The sequence below is a fragment of the Phacochoerus africanus genome, chromosome 12, assembly GCF_016906955.1.
Source record: "Phacochoerus africanus isolate WHEZ1 chromosome 12, ROS_Pafr_v1, whole genome shotgun sequence".
Taxonomy (NCBI): Eukaryota; Metazoa; Chordata; class Mammalia; order Artiodactyla; family Suidae; genus Phacochoerus; species Phacochoerus africanus.
In genome coordinates, this window is record NC_062555.1 from 20,685,003 (window position 1) to 20,710,778 (window position 25,776).

General features: G+C 42.7%; 1 protein-coding gene across 1 annotated transcript in view; it reads left to right on the top strand.

Annotated features, from left to right (window-relative positions):
• Positions 1 to 8,874: 8,874 nt before the first annotated feature.
• The window catches only part of LOC125112447 (kinesin-like protein KIF28P), a 72,244-nt gene continuing 55,342 nt past the window's right edge, over positions 8,875 to 25,776 (top strand). The window contains exons 1-7 of the mRNA XM_047754628.1: positions 8,875 to 8,901; positions 9,746 to 9,940; positions 14,604 to 14,807; positions 16,516 to 16,551; positions 20,198 to 20,422; positions 22,594 to 22,748; positions 23,652 to 23,763. Of these exons, the coding sequence (XP_047610584.1) occupies positions 8,875 to 8,901; positions 9,746 to 9,940; positions 14,604 to 14,807; positions 16,516 to 16,551; positions 20,198 to 20,422; positions 22,594 to 22,748; positions 23,652 to 23,763 (954 nt within the window). The remainder of the gene's footprint in view (positions 8,902 to 9,745; positions 9,941 to 14,603; positions 14,808 to 16,515; positions 16,552 to 20,197; positions 20,423 to 22,593; positions 22,749 to 23,651; positions 23,764 to 25,776) is intronic.

Consider the following 25,776-nt stretch of genomic DNA (forward strand, 5'->3'; position numbering starts at 1 on the left):
CAAATAGAGATGTGTAGAACTAGATAACTTTTATGTGTATAACTAGATAACTTTAGCAGCCTTTTTTTTTTTGCTTTTTAGGGCTGCATGCGTGGCACATGGAGGGTCCCAGGCTAGGGGTTGAACCAGAGCTGCAGCTGCCAGCCTACACCACAGCCTCAGTGATCCGGGATCTAAGCTGAGTCTACGACATATACCGCAGCTTGTGGCAACAATGGATACCCCACCCACTGAGCAAGGCCAGGGATCGAACCTGCATCCTCATGGATACTAGTCGGGTTTGTTACTGCTGAGCCACAACAGGAACTCACAAGTGTAACAACTTTTTAAGGCTTCTAAAGTCGCATGGTTTCTTAGGAAACCGATCCCCAAAAAACCAATTAACTTGTAATCAATAAGTAAAATGTTTTGGGCAAAAAAAAAAAAGAAATAAAACCTAACCCATCATCACATTGAAAGCTATTCCAGGGGTATTCCCCCACCCCACTGGCCTTTAATATCATTAAACTAACTTAACTACTATTTTAAGTAGTTAACAAGGATATAGAAGTGGGCACTAAAATAGTTAACATAATTACACAGCCTTTAGGTCCCCTTAAAAAAGATTGCCTCTGATTCAAATCTACCATAAAAGTTGATTATCTTAGACTAGAATGAATAGTAGCAAGGAGGAAAAAGAATGAATGAAAGAGGTGGTTTGAGTATAAATAGTTATGGATCACACCTAGACAACTACTTAGTGACCTAGACCTAACTTCACATCCAGTCTTTACTGTGGGATCAGAGAACCAACTTTATGAGACCTCCTTAGTTTTAAGACAAACTGTCAGGAGCCAAACTTGGGTTCAAAACCTGACTTTTATCACTTAACTATTGCGTAGCCTTGAGCAAGGTTTTAAAAGCTCTCTGAGGCTTGGTTTCCTTATGTGCCAGATGGAGCTATTGGTACCTCACAGTTGGTGTTGTAGACACTAGCCCAGATGTGTAATCACTGAGCGCTGTGCTTGGCAGGTATTTTAATACTAGCTGCTACAGTTATTTTTAACTTTTAAGTAGTTTCACCGAGATTATAATTTACATACTACACATTTAACTCATTTAGAGTGTATAAATCAATGACATTTAGTATATTCACAGATAAAATGCAACCATAACCACAGTCAGACTTTAGAACATTTTTATCACCTCGAAAAAGGATCTCTGTACCCTTTAGCTGTCATCATTATTCCTCCAGTCGTAAACAGCCATAAAACTAATCTGTTTATGCGTATCCCCTGTTCTGTACAACTCATATAAATGGAATTATATAGTTTTTTGTGACTGATTTCTTTTACTCAGCGTAAGGTTTTCAAGGTTTATCCATGTTGTAACGTATATAAGAAATCCATTTCTTTTATTTAATTATGTATTGTCTTTTTTGGGCTGCATGTGCTACGGCATATGGAAGTTTCCAGGCTAAGGGGTGAAACAGAGCTGTAGCTGCCAGCCTACACCACGGCTCACGGCAATGCCGGATCCTTAACCCCCTGAGAAAGGGCAAGGATCGAATCTACGTCCTCATGGATACTAGTCAGGTTCATTACCACTGAGCCACAACAGGAACTCCCCAAAATTCTTTTCTCTATGGCTGGATCATAATCCATTGTATGGATATGCCACATTTTATTCATCCATTAGTACATGTTTGGGTTGTTTCTGCCTGTTAGCTATTATGAATCATGCTGTTATAAACATTTGTTTATAAGTTTTTGTGTGGACACATGATAATGTTTCTTGTGATTATATATCCATGCATGGAATTGCTGAGTCATACAGTAACTATGTTATTGAATTGCCAGACTTTTCCAAAGCAGCTGCACCATTTTGTGTTCCTACTAGCAGTGTGTGAAGGTTCCAGTTTCTCCAATCCAGGCTAACACTGGTTATCTGACTTCCTTATAGCCATTCTTGTTAATGTGAAGTGATATCTTGTGGTCTTTAATTGCATTTTCCTGATGATTGATGAAGGTGTGCATCTTTTGATGTGCTGTTGCCAATTAGTATATCTTGTCTATTCAGATCCTTTGCTGATTTTAAAATTGGATTCTTTTTTATATTGGGCTGTTTTTTATATATCCTAGATACATGACTAGCAAAATTTCTCCCATTCTATGGGTTGTCTTTTCATCCTTTGAAGCACAGAAGTATTTAATGAAGTCACTTTTTAAAAAATTGTGCTTTTGGTGTCATCTAAGAATTCTTTGTCAATCCATTGTCATGAAGATTTACTTATATGTTTTATTTTTTCTTTTTTGCTTTTTAGGGCCTCACCTGTCACATATGGAGGTTCCCAGCCTAGGGCTTGAATTGGAGCTATAGCTGCCGGCCTATATCACAGACACAGCAACACCAGATCTGAGCCATGTCTGACCTAAACCATAGCTCAGGGCAACACTGGATCCAGGGGTCAAAAGCACATCCTCATGGGTACTAGCCAGATTTGTTTCCACTGTACCACAACATGAACTCATATGTTTTCTTTTATAGTTTTAGCTCTTACCTTTAGGTCTTTGGTCCATTTTGTGTTAATTTTGATACATGATGTGAGGTAAGAATCCAAGTTCATTCTTTTTCGTGTGTCTGTCAAGTTTTCCCAGCACCATTCCTTGTAAAGGCTGTTCTTACCTGTTTTGGTAGCCTTGTTGAAAAATCAGTTGATCATAAGATGTTTGGGTTTATTTTTGGACTCTCTGTCTCATTACATTAATCTGTATGTCTGTCCCTGTGCCAGTACCACACTGTCTTGATCACTGTTGGTTGTACTAAGTTGTGCAATTGGTGTGAATCCCACTTTATTTATTTATGTCTTTTTAGGTCCACACTCGCGACATATGGAGCTTCCCAGGATAGGGGTTGAATTGGAGCTACAGCTGCCGGCCTACACCACAGCCACAGCAACGCAGGATCTGAGCTGTGTCTGTGACCTACATTGCAGCTCACAGCAACGCCAGATCCTTAACCCACTGAGCGAGGCTGGGGATTGAACCCGAGTCCTCATGGATACTCGTCAGGTTTGTTAACTTCTGAGCCACAATGTGAACTCCCCACTTTTTTCTTCTTTTTAAAGATTGTTTTGGTTATTCTGGAAGACTGGCAGTTCCATATGAATTTTACAATCAGCTTGTCATTCCACAAAGAAGTCAGATGGGATTCTGACAGACATTGCATTGAATGTACATTAATTTGGGGGTTATTATTCTAAAAATGCCAAATCTTTTGATCTGTGAAATGGGATGTTTTTATAATTTTTAGACCTTTACTTTCTTCCAACATTTTGTAGTAATCAAGAGTGTATGTTTTGTACTTCTTTTGTTAACCTCATTCTTAAATATTTTAGTCTTATTTGGTAATACTAGAAACGATTAGTCTATATTGACTTTTACATCCTACAACCTTACAGAACTCATTTATTCTAATAGCATTTTAGTGGCTTCCTCGGCATTTTCTAAGATCATGTCATCTGCAAATAGTCCTTTCCTATCTCATTGCCTTTTATTTCTTTTTCTTGCCTAATAGCCCTGGTGAAAACTCCAATACAATGTTGAATGAAAATATCAAGAGTAGAAATACTTCTTCCTGATCTTAGGGAGTAACTTTCAGCCTTGACAGTTAAGTATGGTTTTAGTCATGGGTTTTTCATAAATGCCCCTTGTGAGATTGAAGAGGTTCCAGTCTACTTTTTTTTTTTTTTTTTTTTTTTTTTGCTTTTCAGGACTGCACCCGAGGCATATGGAGGTTCCTAGGCTAGGGGTCCAATCAGAACTACAGCTGCTGGCCTACACCACAGCCACAGCCATGCAGGATCCGAGCCATATCTGCGACCTACACCACAGCTCATGGCAATGCCAGATCCTTAACCCACTGAACGAGGCCAGGAATCAAACCTGCAACCTCATGGTTCCTAGTCGGATTGGTTTCAACTGTGCCACAATGGGAACTCACAGTTCCAGTCTACTTCTGATTCACTGAGTGTTTTTAATCATGAAAGGTGTTGGGTTTTGTTAAATTCTTTTTTTTTTGTCTTTTTTTTTTTTGTTGTTGTTGTTGTTGTTGTTGCTCTTGTTGTTGTTGCTATTTCTTGGGCCGCTCCCGAGGCATATGGAGGTTCCCAGGCTAGGGGTCGAATAGGAGCTGTAGCCACCGGCCTACGCCAGAGCCACAGCCATGCGGAATCCGAGCCGTGTCTGCAACCTACACCACAGCTCACGGCAACGCCGGATCGTTAACCCACTGAGCAAGGGCAGGGACCGAACCCGCAACCTCATGGTTCCTAGTCGGGTTTGTTAACCACTGCGCCACGACGGGAACTCCCCGTTAAATTCATTTTTTTGCATCTTGTGATGATGTGATTTTTGTGTTTTATTCTATTGATATATTGTACGATAATCATTAAATTAAGCCCAAGGTTTGTTTTACTTGGGTATAGTAAGGTGGCAGATTCAATGGCAATTGCTTTATAATTCCCAAGAGAAAGGAACATTCCACACAGGCACATGGTCAGAAGACAGGAGAACAGGATGCATGACCCACAACCTTACTGTGGTTTCCATAGGAACGATTGGGCAAGGCCTTTGGGCAAGTTTGAGCAGTCTTCATTTTGGATTGTTCTAGTACTTTCAATGGGCTCTGGACTTTATAGTTGGTCAGGTGCAGTCCCTTTGTCAGATACCTGGCCCCAGGGTGATGTAGGACCGGGGAAATAATGGGTTGGTATGTGAGTTAGATAAAGGAGGTGTTTGGGATATGGACTTGTGGAAGGTAAGTTCTTTTCTATCTCTAGGAATTCATTAGCCCTGGAAGGGACGTTCCAGGCCCCAGGCTGTAAAAGCATCATAGAATATTAACAATTAAAAACATGATCAATAGAATCATTTTTAGGAGTTTCCTCTGTGGCTCTGCAGTTAACAAACCTGTATAGGATCCATGAGGTTGCAGGTTCAATCCCTGGCCTCCTTCAGTGGCTTAAGGATCCAGCGTTGCCATGAGCAGTAGTGTAGGTCACAGACGTGACTCGGATCCCACGTTGCTGTGGCTGTGGTGTAGGCTGGTGGCTATAGCTCCAGTTTGATCCCTAGCCTGGGAACCTCCATATGCCATGGGGCAGCCCTAAAATAGCTCCCCCCCCCAAAAAAAAGAATCATTTTTAGATGCTAAATGATCTTACGTCTCTAGGATAAATCTCAGTTTGGTTATGGTGTATAATTCTTTTTATATGGTCCTGGGTTCACATTGCTAATAATTTGTTGAGGATTCCTGCATCTATATTTATAAGAGGCATTGATCTGTAGTTTTACTTTCTTGTGATGTCTGGATTTGATATCAGGCTAATACTGGCTTCATAAAAATAAGTTGGGGCGTGTTCCCTCTTCAGAGAGAAGGTTTATGAAGAATTGGTGTTAATCTGTAAATGTTTGATAAAGTTAAGCAGTCAAGCCATTTCTTTTTTCTTTTTTTTCTTTTTTTGTCTTTTTGCCTTTTCTAGGGCCACTCCCACAGCATGTGGAGGTTCCCAGGCTAGGGGTCCAATGTGAGCTGTAGCTGCTGGCCTACACCAGAGACAGCAACGCGGGACCTGAGCCGAGTCTGCGACCTACACCACAGCTCATGGCAGTGCCGGATCCTTAACCCACTGAGCAAGGCCAGGAATCAAACCCGAAACCTCATGGTTCCTAGTGGGATTCATTAACCACTGCGCCACGATGAGAACGCCAAGCCATTTATTCATGAGTATTGTTTTTACTACAATCTCTTCACTTGTTATAGATCTGTTCAGATTGTCTATTTCTCCCCCAGTCTGTTTCAGTAGTTTGTGTTTAAGAACTTGTCCATTTCATTTAAATTGTCTAATATGATCAATTGTTTATATTATTCCTCTATAATCCTTCCTTTAGTTCTGTGAATAAGTTTATAATGCTTATGTTACAGTTTTTTTGTGAACACCAGCATGTGGTCACTCTCATGTGGTTTCTGTTGCCTGCTTTCTTTCTAGTGTGCGGGTTTTAGTTTCCTATTTTTTTTGCATGCCTCAGTTTTTCATTGGAAACTGACATTTTGGATAATATGTTGTAGCAAATCTGGGTATTGGTCCTCCCACCCCTCTATAGCTTTTTGTTATTATTTGCTTATTTGTGTAGTGATTGGCTGGATTATTTTAGTGACATCTCTCTCCTAGCAGGTTCTAGGTACTTTGGCTGTAACATTTGCCACAGACTTTTTCACCACGTAACTAATTGGCCATAGGGAAATTTTGCAATAAAAATAAAATAATGAAAAATAAAAGAGGAGTTCCCGTCGTGGCACAGCAGAAACGAATCTGACTAGGGATCACGAGGTTGTGAGTTCGATCTCTGGCCTCACTCAGTGGGTTAAGGATCCAGCGTTGCCGTGAGCTGTGGTGTAGGTTGCAGACATGGCTCAGATCTGGCATTGCTGTGGCTGTGGTGTAGGCCAGCAGCTATAGCTCTGATTTGACCCCTAGTCTGGGAACCTCCATATGCTGCAGGTGTGGCCCTAAAAGGCCAAAAGGCAAACAAAAACCTGAGGACCACTTAGCTTTTCTTACCAAAAAAAAAAGAGGAACAGTGAAAGATTTCATTTCAAAATAAAAAATGTTTGAATGCACTTAAAGTATATGTAGATTCATAGCAATACTGCAGAAATAACTGCTTTTATTTTGTGGGTTTTACCTAAGCATGTATCTTCAAAGTCCTTCCTTTATAGTTATTATGCAATTCTTTTTGGCTTGCTGATTCGTCTTCTCATATGGCATCACAATTTTTCTTTTTGCTAAAATTTCTTTCTTCATTAAGAGAGATATCAGGGGAGATCCCGTTGTGGCTTAGCGGGTTAAGAACCCGACTAGTATCCAGGAGGACGTGGGTTTGATCGCTGGCCTTGCTCAGTGGGTTAAGGATCTGGCATTGACACAAGCTGCAGCACCGTTTGCAGATCAGCTTGGCTGTGGCCGTGGTGTAGGCCGGCAACTACAGCTCCAATTCAACCCCTGGCCCAGGAACTTCCACGTGCAAACTGTCGACCAGTTTTTCATGGTAAAATTGCCTTATGGTCAGTCATGTTTGCAGTGAAAACGCCTGCAGCAAAGAACTCTATGGAAAAGAAGCCTAATGGCAAAAATACCAAACATGTCTCCCCACCCCTACTTTTGTTGTTGCTGCACAAGAAGACAGAGCTTTGGGCATGCCCTGGTCACCCTGGCATGGTAAGGGGTTTCGTGGGGCTTCTCTTCTCTGTGGACCATACCAGCCTGTTAAACCCCACTGACGGCTGACTGATTGCTTTGTTGTTTTCAGCAATGACCTGGGACATAAATTGCTCTGCAAACTCATTCAACAAAGGCTGATTCTTTTAAAAGGATTCATTTCTGAGATTAGTGTTTGAAATTTTTTTCTGAGTCCAGGTGGACTCCCCTGTACACTCGATGGTGTGTAACTTAACCTGTATCTTGACTCTCCCAATTGCCTTTCATCACAGCCTCCTCTGTTCTTGAGAGTGCCGTTAGGATTGAACTTCTCTAAAGGGGCAAGTGACGTCAGTTCCTTTGGGAAGAGATTAGAGGCTCTCTGCTCAGGCAAGATCTCTAAACCGGGGCTCTGGATTTGTGGGTGAGGATAACAGCAAGCTACTCTGTGTGACACCCCTGCTCTAGAAGCCCAGCACTTGGGGAATGTGGACCAGCAACCTGTGATCCTCACAGCTTGTCACTCCCGGCAGGAGCCAGGGCAAGGGGGATCAGCACCCCAGTATTCTCAACATGCTGCGAGCAAAGTAGGGCCTCTGTTCCAGTGGAAACTGAGTAGAAGAAAGAACTCCCACCTCTCATCCACACTTGCCCCAGAATTAGCTTAGATGAGATATAGGTAGATGAGGGCGGGTGAGAAATGCTGATTTTCTCCTCCGAGGAAGAAATCCCTCCTACTGGGAACTGGGGAGAAAGAGAGCCCTGTGTTCTTAGCTGCAGCAGTCTGGGGTAGTCTCTACTTTGCTGAGCTTGCAGGGGAGAGGGGGGCGCGGAACGGTCTGGCTTAAACACCACAGGCTCTCATCATCATCATCATTATTATTGTTGTTATTATTTGATTTTTAGGGCCACACTTGAGGCATATGGAAGTTCCCAGACTAGGGGTCCAATCAGAGTTGCAGCTGCCAGCCTACACCAGAGCCACAGCAATGCGAGATCCAAGCCGCATCTGCGACCTACACCATAGCTCACGACAACGCCAGATCCTTAACCCACTGAGCAAGGCCAAGGATCAAACCCAGATCCTTGTGGTTACTAGTTGGGTTTGTGACTGCTGAACCACAATGGGAACTCCAATTCTCATATCTTATCAAATACATATATATTTTTTTTTTTTCCTGGTATTTTTAGGGCCACACTCATGGCATATGGAAGTTTCCAGGCTGGGGTCAAATCGGAGCTGCAGCTGCCGGCCTACAGCACAACCACAGCAAGGCCAGATCTGAGCTGAATTTGCGACCTCAGCCGTAGGGTCGTGATTGAGATAAACCTTGTGGAGGAAAGGAAGCAAGGCCGTGTGAGAGGACCCAACCCCGGTAAGAGGGGGGGAAGGCATCCCTGAGGAGGTGGAATTGTGTACTAGTGTAAAGAGAGCCAAGCCGAGCATCGCACACCCAAGGATCCTAACGATCCTAAGGCAGGAGGGGCTGTGGGATAAGAACAGGGGCCCTGAGACTGGAGCAGAGAAACCAAAGGCTGGCAGTGCTGAAGCTGCAGGGCCAGAGGGGCGCGGAGGGACCCGAGGGGCTGACTGCTTTTGGAGGGAACCTGGTCTTCATCCTAAAACACAAGAGGCGATGAAGGGTATCCCGCTGGTGGGAGAGGTGTGGTTGGAAAGATTTCTCTGACTGCGATGTAGAGAAAGGGCAGGAAGAGGGCACCTGGGCAAGCTGGCCAGGGGCTTCTGTGAGTCTGAGAAACCAGGGGTAGAGCAGGCAGCGTGCAGGGCTGGCAGTGGCGAGGGCTGTGAAGATTTGGGAGTTTTTTGGGTTTTTTTAATGGCCGCACGCGCCACATATGGAGGTTCCCAGACTAGGGCTTGAATAAGAGCTGCAGCTGCCAGGCTACACCACAGCCACAGCAATGCTGGATCGGAGCTGAATCTGCAGCCTACATCACAGCTTAGGGCAATGCTGGATCCTTAACCTGCCGAGCAAGGCTAGGGATCAAACCTTTATCCTTATAGATACTAGTCCAGTTTGTTACTGCTGAGCCACAACGGGAACTCTTCTCAAATTTTGATAGATTTTCTGGAATAAATCTTTCTTCATTGATTGTTTGCTCTTAGAACTATTTCCAGAGGCTTTAAATATCTGTTTTTTCATTTTCTTTTTTTTGCATTAATAATTTTCATCAGTTTTGCTGGAGACTGGGCTAGTGGAGCTTCTTTGTCAGGTTGGAAATGGATCTCTGATGCCATAGTTGTTGCTCTTAGTAGAGCTGAGTGTCAGATATGCTATTCTCAGAGACTAAATAAGACTAGAGACAAGCCTTCCAAAAATTCGAGGTAGTAGAAGAGCACATGTCTGCTAAGAATAACATAATTAGAAAACAAAATGAATAAATGGTAAGTTATTGGCTTGATTCCTTACTAGATGTAAAGATGTGCAAAACAATTGGATAACAAAGAAAAACTAATGCTTGACTCTGAATCTAATTTGACTCTAGAGAGAGAAGAATTCGGGAAGCAAATGTGTGATTTCCATGCATTCCAGGACCACCACCATTATACAAGACCCTAAGAATCCCGAACATACAAAGACATTTATTTTTGACCTGGCATATTGGTCTCACAATGGATTTCAAAAGGATAAAGATGGTGTGTTTATTTCTGCTGATCCTAGCAGTAAATTTGCTGGCCAGGTAAGTTGCTTTAAAACCACTTCGATGGACGTGGGGTTTTGTTGCTGTTTTTTTAAATGAAGTGTTAATGGTATAGCAGCATAGTATTTTTTAATGCAAGCATCCTACAACATATGCTCCCATATGAGAGTCTGGTTTGAAATTTTTTCCTTTTCATGCCAATGCCAAACATGAGGTCCGAAAGTTCACGTATTACGTAAATAATTTTTTTTTGGCTTTTTTTTGGGCCGCACCCTTGGCATATGGAAGTTCCCAGGCAAGGGGTTGAATCGGAGCTGCAGCTGCTGGCCTATGCCACAACCATAGCAACACGGGATCCGAGCGGCGTCTGTGACCTCCACCACAACTCATGGCATCGTTGGATCCTTAACCTTCTTAGCGAGCCCAGGGATCGAACCTGGATTCTCATGGAGACTAGTTGGATGTGTTCCTGCTGAGCCATGGCAGAAACTCCCCTAAATAATTTTTTAAATGTTCAAATCAGTTACTTCCAAATGTATCAACATAATTTGAAAAAGGAATGTCAGTCAAGTCAATTATACTTTCCTCTCTAAGAAGCAAAACGTGTGAGACACTCAGCATTTGGGAAGTTTATGTTTATTGAATATTGATCACGTGCCATGCACTCACTGTTCTGCCTTGAAGTTGCTCACAATTCAGTGTAGAGAGACAGGCAAAAAAGTACATTCAAATGTTACAGGTTCTGTGATAAGAGGGTATATAGTGTACGATGGGGTACGAAAGAGAAGCAGTCATTTCCATCTGGACCGAGCTCATTAAGCTTCTTCTATCTTTGGGTTTATGATTTCCATCAAATTTGAAAAACATTTCAACCATAATTTCCTCAAGTATTTTGTCTCCCCTTATTCCTTCTGTGACTCCAATTGCATGTATGCCTCTGATTGTCCCAAATGTCACAGAGGCTCTGCTTACTTTCTCCCAACCTTTCTCTCTGTCCTTCTCGTCTGCCTACTCGTCTTTAAAATCTCAGCCCCAGGATTACAGCTTTTATTAAACCACCCCTAAACTTTCTGTCACGTAATTCTGAATTCACAAACTCACTGAAAAGATCTCATGGGAATGCACTTTGAGAACCACTGCCCTGGAGCAATCAATAAAAAAAATCAATCAGGAGCTCCCGTCGGTGGCTCAGCGGGTTATGAACCTGACTAGTATCCAGGAGGATGCAGGTCCAATCCCCGACCCCACTCAGTGGGTTAAGGATCCAGCAGTGCTGTGAGCTGTGGTGTAGGTTACAGATGTGGCTCGGATCTCACCTTGCTGTGGCTGTGGTGTAGGCCGGCAACTGCAGCTTCTATTCAACCCCTAGCCTGGGAACCTCCATATGCTGCAGGTATGGCCCCCCACAAAAAGAAATTCAGTCAAGAAGAGTATAACTAATGAGTCAATTACAGGGAAATGGAATTATGAAACAAACTCAAAGCATAGCAGGAAAGAGAAAAATAAAGAGATGAGTAGAATACAAATGACAATAAGGTAGATTTAATGCCAATCAGTCGATTATTATATCAGATATAAATAAAGATGCCAATTAAATGACACACATGATCAGATTTGATAGAAAAGGCTGGATCCAACTATATCTACATAAGCTCAATTTAAATAGACACCCACATAAACACCAAGAGAAAGAAACTCCAGAGGCTATCTTTGTATCTCACAAAGTAAACTTCAGAACAAGGAATATTTCATAATGATAAAGTAATCAATTCCTTAAGAAGATATACCATCCTAAGTGGGTATGTACCTAATGAGAGAACGTCAAAGTACTTAAAGCAGAAACTGCTAGAAATTAAAGGAGAAACAGACAAATCTACAATTGTGATTGATGACTTAATCACTCCCCTCTGAGTAACAGAACAAATAACCAAAAATCAACATTATAGACCAGAACTATATTATCAATCTAATTGATAATATATCACAATTATATCATAGAACAATTCTGCTAACCTCTTCCCCCACATTCAACCACAGCACTACACACTTTTTTTCTTTTATTTTTTTCGTCTTTTGTCTTTTTAAGGCTGCATGTGTGGCATACGGAAGTTCCCAGGCTAGGGGTTGAATTGGAGCTGTAGTGGCTGGTCTACACCACAGCCACAGCAATGCAGGATCCAAGCTGAGTCTGCAATCTACGACGCCACAGCTCACAGCAATGCCAGATCCTTAACCCACCGAGTGAGGCCAGGGATCAAACCTGCATCCTCAGATTCATTTCCATGGAGCCACCTTGGGAACTCCAACACCCTTTTTTTCAAATGAACATGAACTTCCTTTTTTTTTTAGGGCCACACCCATGGCATATGGAAGTTTCCAGGCTAGGGGTCGAATCAGAGCTGCCACTGCCCACCTACAACCACAGCCACAGCAACACAGAATCTGAGCCGCATCTGCGACCTACATCGCAGCTCACGGCAACACTGGATTCTTAACGCACTGAGCGATGCCAGGGATCGTACCCACATTCTCATGGATACTACTCAAGTTCATATCCTGCTGAGGCACAATGGGAACTTCCCTGAACTGTACACTTAAAAATGATTAACATGGTGAAGTAGAACTTCTCTAAAATAGACAGTTAACATCACATTTGACGGTGAAACACTCAACACGTTGCCCCTAAGACTGGAAACAAAGGCGAGAGGTCCAGTCTTATCATTTCTTTTTTTTTTTTTTTTGGTCTTTTTTGCCATTTCTTGGGCTGCTCCCTCGGCATATGGAGGTTCCCAGGCTATGGGTCCAATCAGAGCTGTAGCCACCAGCCTATGCCTGAGCCACAGCAACGCAGGATCTGAGCAGCATCTGCAGTCTACACCACAGCTCACGGCAATGCCAGATCCTTAACCCACTGAGCGAGGCCAAGGATGGAACCTGCAATCTCATGGTTCCTAGTCGGATTCTTTTCCCCTTGGCCACGACGGGAACTCCCTCCCCAAATTTACGTCTGCCTGAAGCCTCAGAATGTAACCTTGTTTGGAAATAAGATATTTGCTTATGTGAAAAGATAAGGCCACCCTGAATTAAAGTAGGAACCAAGTCCAATTCTTTTTAGAAGAGGGAAATTTTGACACAGATACACACAGAGAATGCTGGGTGATAATGGAGGCAGAGATTGGCATTTTGCAGCAAAAAGCCAGGGAATGCCACAACCTGCTGGGAGCAACCAGAAGCCAGGAAGAGACAAGGAGCATTCTTACCTAGAGTCTTCAGAAAGAGTGTAACCTCACCAATATCTTGTTTTTGGACTTGTAGCCTCCAGAATTATAAGAGAGTAAATTTCTGTCATTGTAAGTCACCAGTTTGTGGTAATTTGTTATGGAAGCCCTAGCAAATTAATGTAGGTGACAGGGTTCTTCAGAATTTGTTTTTCAACAAGCGGTGCTGGAGCTGTTGGATATCCATATGGGAAAAGAGGCACTCACACCACGTACAGAATCAACTCAAATTAGAGCACCAACCTACCTGTGAGAGTTAAGATGAAGAAACCTCTAAAAGAAAAGAGAAAAAAATTGTCATGCTCTCCATTTGGCAAAGACGTCTTAGGAAATATTTGAAAGGAAATATTTGATGAGTGAGATTCATTAAAAAAAAATTGGCTCTTTGAGAGACACCAGTAAGAACATGAAAAGGCAAGCCACAGTGAAAGGAAAGCCTATATCTGATAGAGTATCCAAAATATCTAATAAATTCTTACAACTTAAGAAAAAAGTTCAATTTTTAAATTTTATCTAATTTATTTATTTATTTATTTTTGTCTTTTGTCTTATCTTTTTAGGGCTGAACCTGTGGCATATGAACGTTCCCAAGCTAGGGGTCAAATTGGAGCTACAGCTGCCAGCCTACACCATAGTCACAGCAACACCAGAGCTGAGCCAAGTCTGTGACCTACACCACAGGTCATAGCAACACCGGATCCTTAACCCACTGAATGAGGCCAGGGATTGAATCTGCAACCTCATGGGTCCCAGTGGGATTCCTTTCCACTGAGCCATGATGGGAACTTCTTAACTAATTTGTTTGTTTTTAGGGCCCCACCTTCAGCCTATGGAAGTTCCCAGGCTAAGGGTTGAACCTGCAACTCATGGATACTAGCTGGGTTTGTTACTTCTGAGCCACAGTGGGAACTTTTTTTTTTTTTTTTTTGATGGTGCACCTGTGTGTTGATTTCAGATCCATTAGGACTTTTTGTTTATTTGTTTTTAGGAGTTCAGCAGCAGAAGACTAAAATTAGTGTAGAGTTTTGTGATGTTATTGTTTGGATTAAAGAATACAGAGAAAGTAGAAAACACTTTGGTCTGTGTTTGAAATTTATGGTGCCTTGAAATTTTTGTCTAATTGTTGGATCTCAAAGAAAGACCTAGCCTACATTTTGTCAAGACTGTAAAACACACAAATCCATTACTGATAGATACAAGCTGACTGAAGATCCGTTGTGATCCTTGGTGATCAGTGATTTCCAAATGGACAAATCTCTTCTTGGTTTCCAGCTTTATTCCACTGGTTCTAAAACAGCATCTGAGTTATACTTCAAGTAAGTCATATGGTACTAATTAAGGTGGAATTCATCAAAGCAGAATATTAGATTTTAAGAGCACTGTGGAAAGTCTGCTGAACGTGATGCCTGCGGTCTTCTTTTCAGAGGGATGTTTTCCACGATCTTGGCAGGGGAATTCTGGACAGTGCCTGGCACGGCTATAATGCCACTCTCCTGGCCTATGGGCAAACTGGCTCTGGAAAAAGCTATTCCATGATTGGGTTTGGTGCAAACAAAGGTATCATTCCGAATGTGTGTGAAGAGCTGTTTCGTGCAATTGAGAGCCGGGACAAAAATCGAGAATACCAGGTATGTATTATTCTAGAATCCCTTCTTTAAGATTTTTTTTCTCATTTTGGAAATTCCCTGCCCTCAGTGGAAGTTATCAGCATCTCTATTTTAGGATAATGTTCATTCTTCATACCAAAATCTTCACCTGATTACCACATCAAATGGCAGCTAAGTAAAATGTTGAAATCTGGTCCTATGGAGACAAATCCAAGGAAATAGTTTTAAAATGCACTTGGAGTATCATGGGAGCAGGCATCTTAAATGCTGAAAATAACAAGGGATCACTGGTGAGACTTATAACAAAACCTCAGCAAAATCCAGTCTGAAATTTCCTTTGCTCCCCTCTTCCACCAAAGTTCTGGATGTGTTCTTATCTTAATCTATTTATTTTTATTTCTAAGTAAATCATGTTATTTTGTTCCTTAATTGTTCTAGGATATTTTCACACTTGCCTTAGCAGAGAAGGTCTAAGAAGGTGAAAGTCCTGTGCTCTGAAAACTATAAACACTGATGAAAGACATTGATGAAGACACAAACAAATGAATGCGTATCCTGTGTTCAAGGATTGGAAGAATTGATACTGTTAAAATGTCCATACTACCTAAGTCAATCTACTGATTCAATACAATCCCTATCAAAATTCCAATTGCATAAGTCACAGAAGTAGCATAATTCTAAAATTTGCATAGAACCACAAAAGATCCCAAATAGCCAAAACCATCTTGAAAAAGAAGAACGAAGCAGGAAGCATCACATGCCCAGGTTTCAAACTATACAGCAAAACTATAGTGATCAAACAGTATGATATTGGAACAAAAATAGATCAATAGAATAGCCCTGAGAGTCCAGAAATAAACCCATGCATATATGGATGACTGTGTAAGATTCTTTCTACCAGTTTCTGATCAGTTTTCAGTGAGAAATGTGCTACATGGTAGATGTATTTTTGATGTGTTAATGGAGGAAGGTGAGCTTTGCATCCTCTTATGCTGCCATCTTGATCTCCCCTCCCATTTGTTCATTTTAATTTTTTTTTCTTTTTACAGCTGCTCCTGCAGCATATGGAAGTTTCCAGGCCAGGGGTCAAATGGGATCTATAGATGCTGACCTACACCATAGCCATGGCAACATAGGATCTGAGTTGCATTTGCGATCAATGCCATAGCTCTTTGCAACAGCCAGATCTGTAACCCCCTGAGGGAGGCCAGGAAATGAACCCACATTCTCACGGAGACAATGTTGGGTTCTTAATCCACTGAGCCACAACTAGAACTCCTCATTTGTTCATTTTAAAATGTACGTCTCTCAAGTGCCCACTGTGGCTCAGTTTAGCAAGTCCGACTAGCATCCATGCAGATGCAGGTTCAATCCCTTAATCCTCAATGGATTAAGGATCCAGCATTGCCATGAGCTGTGGTGTAGGTCACAGATGTGGCTCAGATTCTGTGTTGCTGTGGCTGTGGTGTAGGTGGGCAACTCGACCCCTGGACTGGGAACTTCCATATGGTGCAGGTGTGGCCTTAAAAACAAAAACAAAACCAAAAACCTTCCTGCATGTCCTTAAAATTATTTGAGAATCTCCTATTGCATGTGAAAGAGAGCTTTACTATGTTTAATATTAGCTTTTTCCTTCGTTGTACATTTACATTGTTTCCACATTACTTTCCCCCGCCCCAAGAAGACTATTTGGAGAGAATCTTAATTTGTTTTATGCTCTTTTCTATAGGTCACGTTCAGCATGCTGGAAATTTACAATGAACAGGTAACTGTAATTGTATTTCTGACACACAAATCTGAGTGAGTCTCTGCAGCTTAATAACCATCAGGGGCTTCCCCTCATCTGTCCTACAAATAAAGTCAAAACTCTTTAGTCTGACCCTGACTATCCAGCCCTAACCCACCTCCTTTTAGGTAGGTCTCACTTGATTTTAGCTCCACGCACTCTAAGCTTTAGCCACATAGGACTGTTCTTCCTTCCAGAATGTGTCATTCTTTCCTACCTCTATCCTTCCTCTGCCTGGAATACCCTTCCTGCTTTCTCTGGCTATAAGGAGAACACTAAACTCCAAAATCCAGCTCAAATGTCAACTCCTCTGTATATCTTAAGGCAGTTGGTTTCAGTCAGCCTGGCTTCAGTATAGGCACTGGCAAACTTTATCTTCAAAGTAAGGATTTTATTTTATTTTATTTATTTAATTTTATTATTATTGTTATTATTATTTTGTCTTTTTGCCTTTTCTAGGGCTGCTCCCTCGGCATGTGGAGGTTCTCAGGCTAGGGGTCCAATTGGAGCTGTAGCCACCAGCCTACACCAGAGCCACAGCAACGCTGGATCCGAGCCGAGTCTGCAACCTACACCACAGCTCACAGCAATGCCAGATCCTTAACCCACTGAGCAAGGCCAGGGATCGAACCCGCAACCTCATGGTTCCTAGTCGGATTCGTTAACCACTGCGCCACGGCAGGAACTCCTATTTTATTTTATTTTATTTTATTTTTGTCTTTTCAGGGCTGCACCCTCGGCGTATGGAGGTTCCCCGGCTAGGGGTCTAATCAGAGCTGGTGCCACCGGTCTATGCCAGAGCCACAGCAATGCCAGATCCAAGCCACGTCTGCGACCTACACCACAGCTCATGGCAATGCTGGATCCTTAACCCACTGAGTGAGGCCAGGGATCAAACCCACAACCTCGTGGTTCCTAGTCAGATTTGTTTCCTCTGCACCACGACAGGAACTCCAAAGTAAAAATTTTAAAATAAGACACTACACATTGAGAAGCACTGAATTTAATTTAATTTTATTTATTTTAGTTGAGTTTTTAAAATTAAAGTATATTTGGTTTACAATGATATCTATATCTATATCTACAATCTCCCCTTTCTCATATTTTCTTCCATCATGGTCTATCCCAAGAGACTGGATATAGTTCCTGTGCTGTACAGTAGGACCTCATTGCTTATCCATTCTAAATTGTCTCCATTTACTAACCCGAAACTCCCAGTCCTCCTTACTCTCTCCCCATCCCCTTTAGCAACCACAGGTCTGTCCTCTATGTCTGTGAGTCTGTTTCTGTTCTGTAAATAGGTTCATTTGATGCCATATATAAGTAATACCGTAGGGTGTTTGTCTTTCTGTTTTATGACTTACTTCACTTAGTGTGAGACTCTCCAGTTGCATCCACGTGACTGCAAATGGCATTATTGTGCTCTTTTTTAAGACTGAGTAGCATTCTGTGTAACTGTGTACCGCATCTTCCCAACCCATTCATCTGTCGATGGACATTTAGGTTGCTTCCACGTCTTGGCTATTGAGATGCACTGATTTTAAAAATCTAGCATTGTGCCTAGCAACTATTAGATGCTCAGCAAGTGCTTTTTCATTCTACCCGTTCCTTTTGGAATTAGACTGTAAAATTTTATTTACAGATTTATACCTCCAGAACAGATCATTGCACCTTTCCATGGGCAATATTTAGTGTAATATCTGGTTTAGAATGGATGTCCCTAAGTTTTGCTGAAAGGATAAATTGACAACAGTCTTTATCACTGTAAGTTTCTCATGGGTAGTTTCATATCCTAAGATTTCTTGTATAACCCCAAGCACCATCCAAAGCCTCACGCTGAATCATTCCTAAAAAAATATTATTGAAGTGTTTTTATGTCAGTGTATTTCTCTTTATATTATAAGAGAAAATATCTATTTTGTTTCTTGTGTGCTTCCATGAGCCATTTATTACTGCTGAAGGCGGATAGCGAATTCAAATGGGTTATTAGGTTACAGTCACTGATAAAGGTGCTCTTTCCTTCAAGTCGATGGGCTTGGAAGACAGTGCAACTCCTTTATTTCCCTCCCAGACCTTCAGGAGGACGACTTTACCTCCTTTATTACCCTGGTCCCGTGGAAAGAATGGGGCATGGAATCAACTGTGGGCGCCTTACTGACAGCTTATAATGAGGATAATCTCTCTGGAATTCTGTTTTGTCATCTCGAAAATAAAGGACATTGGACATCCTTTTTAGGATGTTTTTACGTCCCCATGTTTCACCTTCTATGAGTCTTTAGTATTTTTCCATTAGGTACTTCAGCTGTCAAAGTGAAGTGTATTAGGTACTTTTTTTTTGGCTTTTTGGCTTTTTAGGGCCACACCCTTGGCCTATGGAAGTTCTCAGGCTAGGGGTCAGGCCTACGCCAGAGCCACAGCAACGCGGGATCCGAGCGGTGTCTGCAATCTACACCACAACTCACGGCAATGCCGGATCCTTAACCCACTGAGTGAGGCCAGGGATTGAACCTGCATCCTCATGGGTACTAGTCAGATTCGTTACCACTGAGCCACAGCGGGAACTCCTAAAATGTTTTTTCATGCTACAAAAGCAGTTCCCCTGATACCCTCTATGCAGTGCTTCAAACATTGTCAGTTTAGCTCCAGGTATACCGTTCTCTCCACAAGCCTTCGCTGAATGCCTAGTATGTGTCGGGGACTATGTCAGGGTTCACTAGGAGAGAAACATGGCCCCCCCTCAGGGAGGTGGTAGTCTGGCTGAAGGGCTCTAGGTACTTGAAAATTATAAAACTGAATTTCTTTTTTTTTCTTTCTTTCTTTTCTTTTTTTTTTTTTTTTTGCTTTTTAGGGCCACACCTGTGGCACATGGAGGTTCCCAGGCTAGGGGTTCAATCAGAGCTACAGCTGCTGGCCTACACCACAGCCACAGCAACACGGGATCCGAGCCTACACCATAGCTCATGGATACTTTGTATCCTTAACCCACTGAGCGAGGCCAGGGATCGAACCCACAACCTCATGGTTCCTAGTGGGATTTGTTTCCGCTGTGCCACAATGGGAACTCCTAAAACTGAATTTCTAAAAATAAAACTATACTTCTGATTTCACTAACTCCAAAATTTCCATACTTTCTCAATTGCCATTTCTCTGTTCCTTACTTAGCTAAATTACGATGTGGTCTCATACCTACAGAACTTTAATACCTACCTACCTTCCTTCCTTCTTTCCTTTCGTTCTTTCATTCTTTCTTTTTCTTTCTCTCTCTCCCTCTCTCTCCTTCCTTCCTTCCTTCCCCCCTTCTTTCTTTCTCTCTCTCTCTTTCTCTCTTTCTTTTCTGCACCCATGGCATATGGAAATTCCTGGGCCAGGGATCAAAGCCAAGCCATTGCTGTAGCAACATTGGATCCTTACCCCACTGTGCCAGGCCAGGGATCGAACCTGGGCTGCCGTAGAGACAATGCCAGATCCTTAACCCACTGAGCCACAAGGGAACACCAACATTTATTCTTTCATCCAATACATATTTACTGAGCATCTAATATATTCTAGAAGGAGCTAAAACAGTGAAGTAAGCTAAAATCCTTGCCTTCCTGAAGTTTATATTATTTGTTGATTTTTTCCACAGGTAAGAGATTTGCTGTCCAGAACCAAGAAACCTGGAGGGTTAAAAGTTAGGGAAGACCAACAGCTGGGCTTTTACGTGGATGGCCTGAGGTCAGTCCCTTGTGACAACTATGCACAGATTGAAAGACTGATGGAACAAGGGACAAAAATAAGGACCACAGCTTCGACCACCATGAATGCCAGCAGCAGCCGGTCCCACATGGTCATCACCATTCAGTTCAAGCAGGTGAGATTCAAGCGGATGCCATTGTCCCAACCTCCCCGCCTGGGGAAGGTTCCCACCAGCGTTTGGATTGGTGAGTATTACAGAGCCTTCTTAGATTTGACCCATGGATTAAGGTGGCCACGTCCGAGTAGACTGTAGGGTCAAAAGCAGGAGAAAATGAGGCGATGTCTTTTCTTGCCTCCTCCGACATCCATGTCCCATCCTAGCTAAGAGAGCCTGTTCCTGATGGAGGCAGGTAGGCAGGTCCACTAGCTCCCAGAGATGCTCCTGGGACCAAAAGGGGGAATGAATTCGGTCCCTACACTGATCAGATTGTGGAGGTATGAGAGTGACTGTGGTTTGTCATGGAGAAGTCTCTTTTATTTATTTATTTATTTTTATTTATTTATTTTTTACGGCCATACTCACAGCATATGGAGGTTCCCAGGCTAGGGATCCAATTAGAGCTGCAGCTGCTGGCCTATGCCAGAGCCATAGCAATGCCAGATCCCAGCTGCATCTTCGATCTACACCACAGCTCATGACAACGCTGGATCCTTAAGTCACTGAGCGAGGTCAGGGATCGAACCCAAGTCCTCATAGTCGGGTTCATTAACCTCTAAGCCACAACGGGAACTCCATGGAGAATTCTCTTAAGCCCTCTGTGTATCAACGTAATGATGACCAGCCTTCAGATCCATGAGCCGAGGGAACCACTGGATAGTGTAGGGTCTTTCTGATATTTGAAAGTACCAAGATAATGTCCTTGAAACCAGGTAATCCAGGTAACTCACCACTAACTCGAATCTTTGATAAACTCGAGCACACTTTTCGCCTGCATTTTCCTTGGTGAACATTAGTGAACGATCTTGACGATTACGGCCAGTTTGACTCGGAAAATGGTAAACATTATAGTTAGCTACCATTTTACTCCCTGCATCCCCTAAGCCACTGGTAATAGATAAAATAGTAATAAGTGAATCTTGTCCTGCTCTAACCAGGAACAGTGGAAAAATACTAGACCTCATATGAAACCGTTTACCAGCTCTGAAATTTTGGGAAATCACTTACCTTTCCTGAGTCTTAGTTTCCCGTTCTGTAAGATGAGAGGAATGGTTATCTTCATAAGAATGTTGGGAAACTTAGGGAGTTCCTGTCGTGGCACAGCGGAAACGAACCTGACCAGTATCCATGAGGATGCGGGTTCCCTCCCTGGCCTTGCTCAGGGGGTTGGGGATCCCAAAAGAATGTTGAGAAGCTTAAATAAGATACTGCATTTTAAAAAACTTCGTAAACTTTTAGGTATTATTCACTTCACATTACAATGTTAGCAAATTCATAAACTTTATATATGGTTTGCCCCTCTTTTTTTTTTTTTTTTTTTTTTTTTTTGCTTTTTGGGGCTGCACCTGTGGCTTTTGGAAGTTGCCCAGGTAAGGGGTTAAATTAGAGCTGCAGCTGCTGGCCTACATCACAGCTCACAGCAATGCCAGATCCTTAACCCACTGAGTGAGGCCAGGGATCGAACCCGGATCCTCGTGGATACTAGTTGGGCTCTTTCCCCTGAGCCACAACAGGAACTCCGTGCCCTGCTATTTTTTTAACTTGATATTTTAGAGGCAAGAGATAAAATTAACTGGAAAATAAAATGAGCATACACTGTTTAATGGGGTCCGTAACATTATTACACCTATTAGGTGTATGCCAGGCATGGGTAGAATCATTACATGTATTACCTTTCACCCTCTTAATGGCCCAGTAATATGCTGTCATCCCTATTTACCAACTGAGAAAGTTGAAATTCTTTTTGCTCGCAGTTATGTGACTTCGAGGGAATCTGCAGCATTCTAAAATACATGTTCTCTCCACTACCTGACTGCACCATTCTGAGCAGTTACTAATTTTGCAGATTTTACAGCATATTTAAAGTACTTGCTGATCATAGAAATACTAGAGCAATAATTAGTATCTAATACATCATTGGCAATAGCTTTGCAGAATTGGGAAGTGGCAACTGAGCCATTTGGGTCTAGTCATGTTATTGTCATTGTAGAGAGGATGGCATTTTAACTCATAAATTTTATTGTATCTTTTTAAAGTGTGAAATACAATTAGGAAAAACATTTTAGAATGTAAAATAGATTGACTTCTTATGTAGCTCTAATAGCCCGACCTGTGGTGCTTTCCTATAGGTCTTCCTAGACAGAGCCCTAACCAAACAATCCAGTATTAATTTGGTGGATTTAGCTGGAAGTGAAAGGCAGAAATCTTCAGGATCTGAAGGAGACAGACTAAGGGAAGGATCACGCGTTAACTTAAGTTTAACCAATTTAGGAAACGTTATCAGGTAAATAATCAGTAGATAAATTGTTTATATGTGCCATAAAAATGACCTCAAACATCAAAATTTAGATTAATCATAACCTTTGGTTCATGACTTACTGTCATCATTGGTTCTCATTCCTGGCCCTTCTACAGATTTTATTTTAAAACTAATTCATTCCTTACTTTCTTTCTTTTTTTGCTTTTTAGGGCCACAGCCGAGGCATATTGAAGTTCCCAGGTTAGGGGTCCCATCGGAGCTACAGCCCCAACCTACATCACAGCCACAGCAACGCCGGGTCCTTACGCCACTGAGCGAGGCTGGGGATTGAACCCCTGTCCTCATGGATACTAATCAGGTTCATTAACCTCTGAGACACGACGGGAACTCCCTGTTTGTCGTGTTTTCATTTTCAATTATGGTATCTGTCTATTTCTGGATGATAATTCTGGGTTTGTGTCTAAATCCAGTAGATGAATTTTTATTGTTTTATTTTTATTTTGGGGCTTTGTAGGGCTGCAGCCTAACAGGGAAAGGCAAGAAAAGAACTTACACCCATTCCCCACAACCATCTTCATGCTGCTCGCCTCTCCCCCTCTCCCTCAGGTGGCAGCCCTTCTCCTCACACAAATTTCCAAGGCTCTGGGCTTTCTCGCAGGATTTAATGTGTTAGGGACTCAGACCTGGCTTCCCTCTGTTGGGCTTTCCCCATGACCTTGGAGGGGACCAGCCGCCTGCGCTGCTCTCTTGCTTCGGCACCTTTATACAGAGGCGGTCTCAGCTCTAGGATGTGCCTCTGACTCATGTCTTTGGTGCATGGGGTTGGCGAGGGGATTGGAGGGGTGTTGCTGACTTAGCCACAGGGAGGCAGTTTTGTTCTTGATATATTAAAAACGCTCCATGCTTTCCTGTTTCCTTTGGATTCAGTGCTCTGGCCGATGCTGCCGTGGGGAAGAAAGTCTTGCACATCCCCTACCGAGCCTCTGTCCTGACCAAACTGCTCCAGTCAGCTCTGGGTGGCAACAGCAGAACCACTTTGGTAAAATGACTTTCTTACCACATTTTAGACTGTTTAGACTGACAGAGCTGTCATTATTGCTGTTGTTAGTGTTTTTGTTTGTTTCTTTGGTTTAGGGCCGCACCCACGCCATATGGAAGTTCCTAGGCTAGGGGTCGAATTGGAGCTGCAGCTGCTGGTCTACACCACAGCCACAGCAAGGTCAGATCCAAGCTGCGTCTGTGACCTACACAATCTCAATGCACCGATCAGGGCCTCAGATCGAATCCACGTCCGGGTCTGTTACTGCTGAGCCACAATGGGAATGCCTGGTGTTATTATTATTAAAGTTATTTTTCATGGGCTTCTGACACAGCGCTTGGCATCTATGTAGCATGTTCTTAGCTATTTTACCTCATGGCTCCTGGAGCCCTTTCTATGATAATGTTCAAATAAGTTTTCTATGTTGCTGATTTTGACTTTTTTTTTTGCTTTTTAGGGCCACACCCACAGCATATGGAGGTTCCCAGGCTAGGAGTCAAATTGGTTCCTAGTTGGATTCGTTTCTGCTGTGCCACGATGGGAACTCCGAATTTTTTTAATTTATTCTTTTCTGTAGTTTTCAGGCTCTCTACAAAGGACATGTCTTATTTTCACGATCAGGAAAAACCTCATACAGTTAGAAAAAATAAGCCTTTTGATGTCACATTATTCTAAATCAACCCTCCTTCCATGACAAGACTGTAGCTTAGTGTGACTGTTTTAGACACTAGGTGGGTATGTGAGCTGGAGAGTAGCTGAATCATGTCATCTCAGCAAAGACTCCAGACTCTATCATTGAAAGTTGTCCAAGTGGGGACAGCGTGCCGTGTGTTAGCTCAGGGCGCTCTGCTCTCCAGCTTTGGGTGTGGGAAGAAACAGAATCAGGCAAACTCTGCCTCCAGCCTCCCATCTGCGGGCCTGGGGAGGAGAGAAATGCTTACTGCTGGACCTGTCTTTTATCATTGATTCTTGTCTAGCGATTTTAAAATTCTTTCATTTTAAAGTTTTTGTGGGAGTTCCCGTCGTGGCTCAGCAGTTAACGAACCCGACGAGTACCCATGAAGACACAGGTTCAATCCTTGGCCTTGCTCAATGGGTTAAGGATCCGGCATTGCTATGGCTGTGGTGTAGGCCAGCAGCTGTAGCTCCAATTCGACCCCTGGCCTGGGAACCTCCATATGCTGCAGGTGCAGCCCTAAAAAGCAAAAACAAACAAAATATCCCCTTGAAAATATGGCTGTGATGACTAAAAGAGATGATATAGTGAACAAGCTGATGGTGAAATGAAAGCTACAGCGCTAGATAAAGGATTACTCACCCTGCCCTTAGGCGCCAAACCTTGGCCTCCAGGTCCACAGATTAGGCACTGGCCCATCGGCAGTCATATTTCGTCCTGTTCACACTCACAGGGAAGTGACCCTGCCCGGCTCTGGTTCATCCAAAGGCTTATTTTCTCATTTGAATTCTAGAACAATTAAGCCAAAGTCAATCACTGGACTGGAAAGCATGTGAGTGACTGATGAGGTGTGTCATGCATTAGATGTCATACATCATGAGTGATAAGGTGTCTATTGGTCTTTGCGGTGCCAGCATTCAGCTCTTATTTAAATCCGAGAGGAAGTTTGCTGGGGACTCAGTGCTGCGGGCAGTGTGGTACAGAGATCAACTCAGGACTGATTCGGGTACCAGCTCTGGCACTTGTCATCTGAGTGACCTTAGCATGTTATTCTTCTCTGCAGATTTCTTTTCTTTGCTTTTTTTTTTTTGCTTTTTGGCCACCCTGTGGCATAGAGTTCCCAGGCCAGGGATCAGATCCAAGCCACAGTTGCAACCTAAGCCACAGCTGCAGCAACATTGGATCTTTAACCCACTGAGCCGGGCTAGGGATTGAACTTGTGCCCTGGAGCTCCCAAAACACCGCCATCCTGTTGTGCCACAGCAGGAACTCATCAGCTGCAGCCTTCTGTCTGAGCTGTAAAGTTTAAATGATATCACAAACGACAAGATAATCCA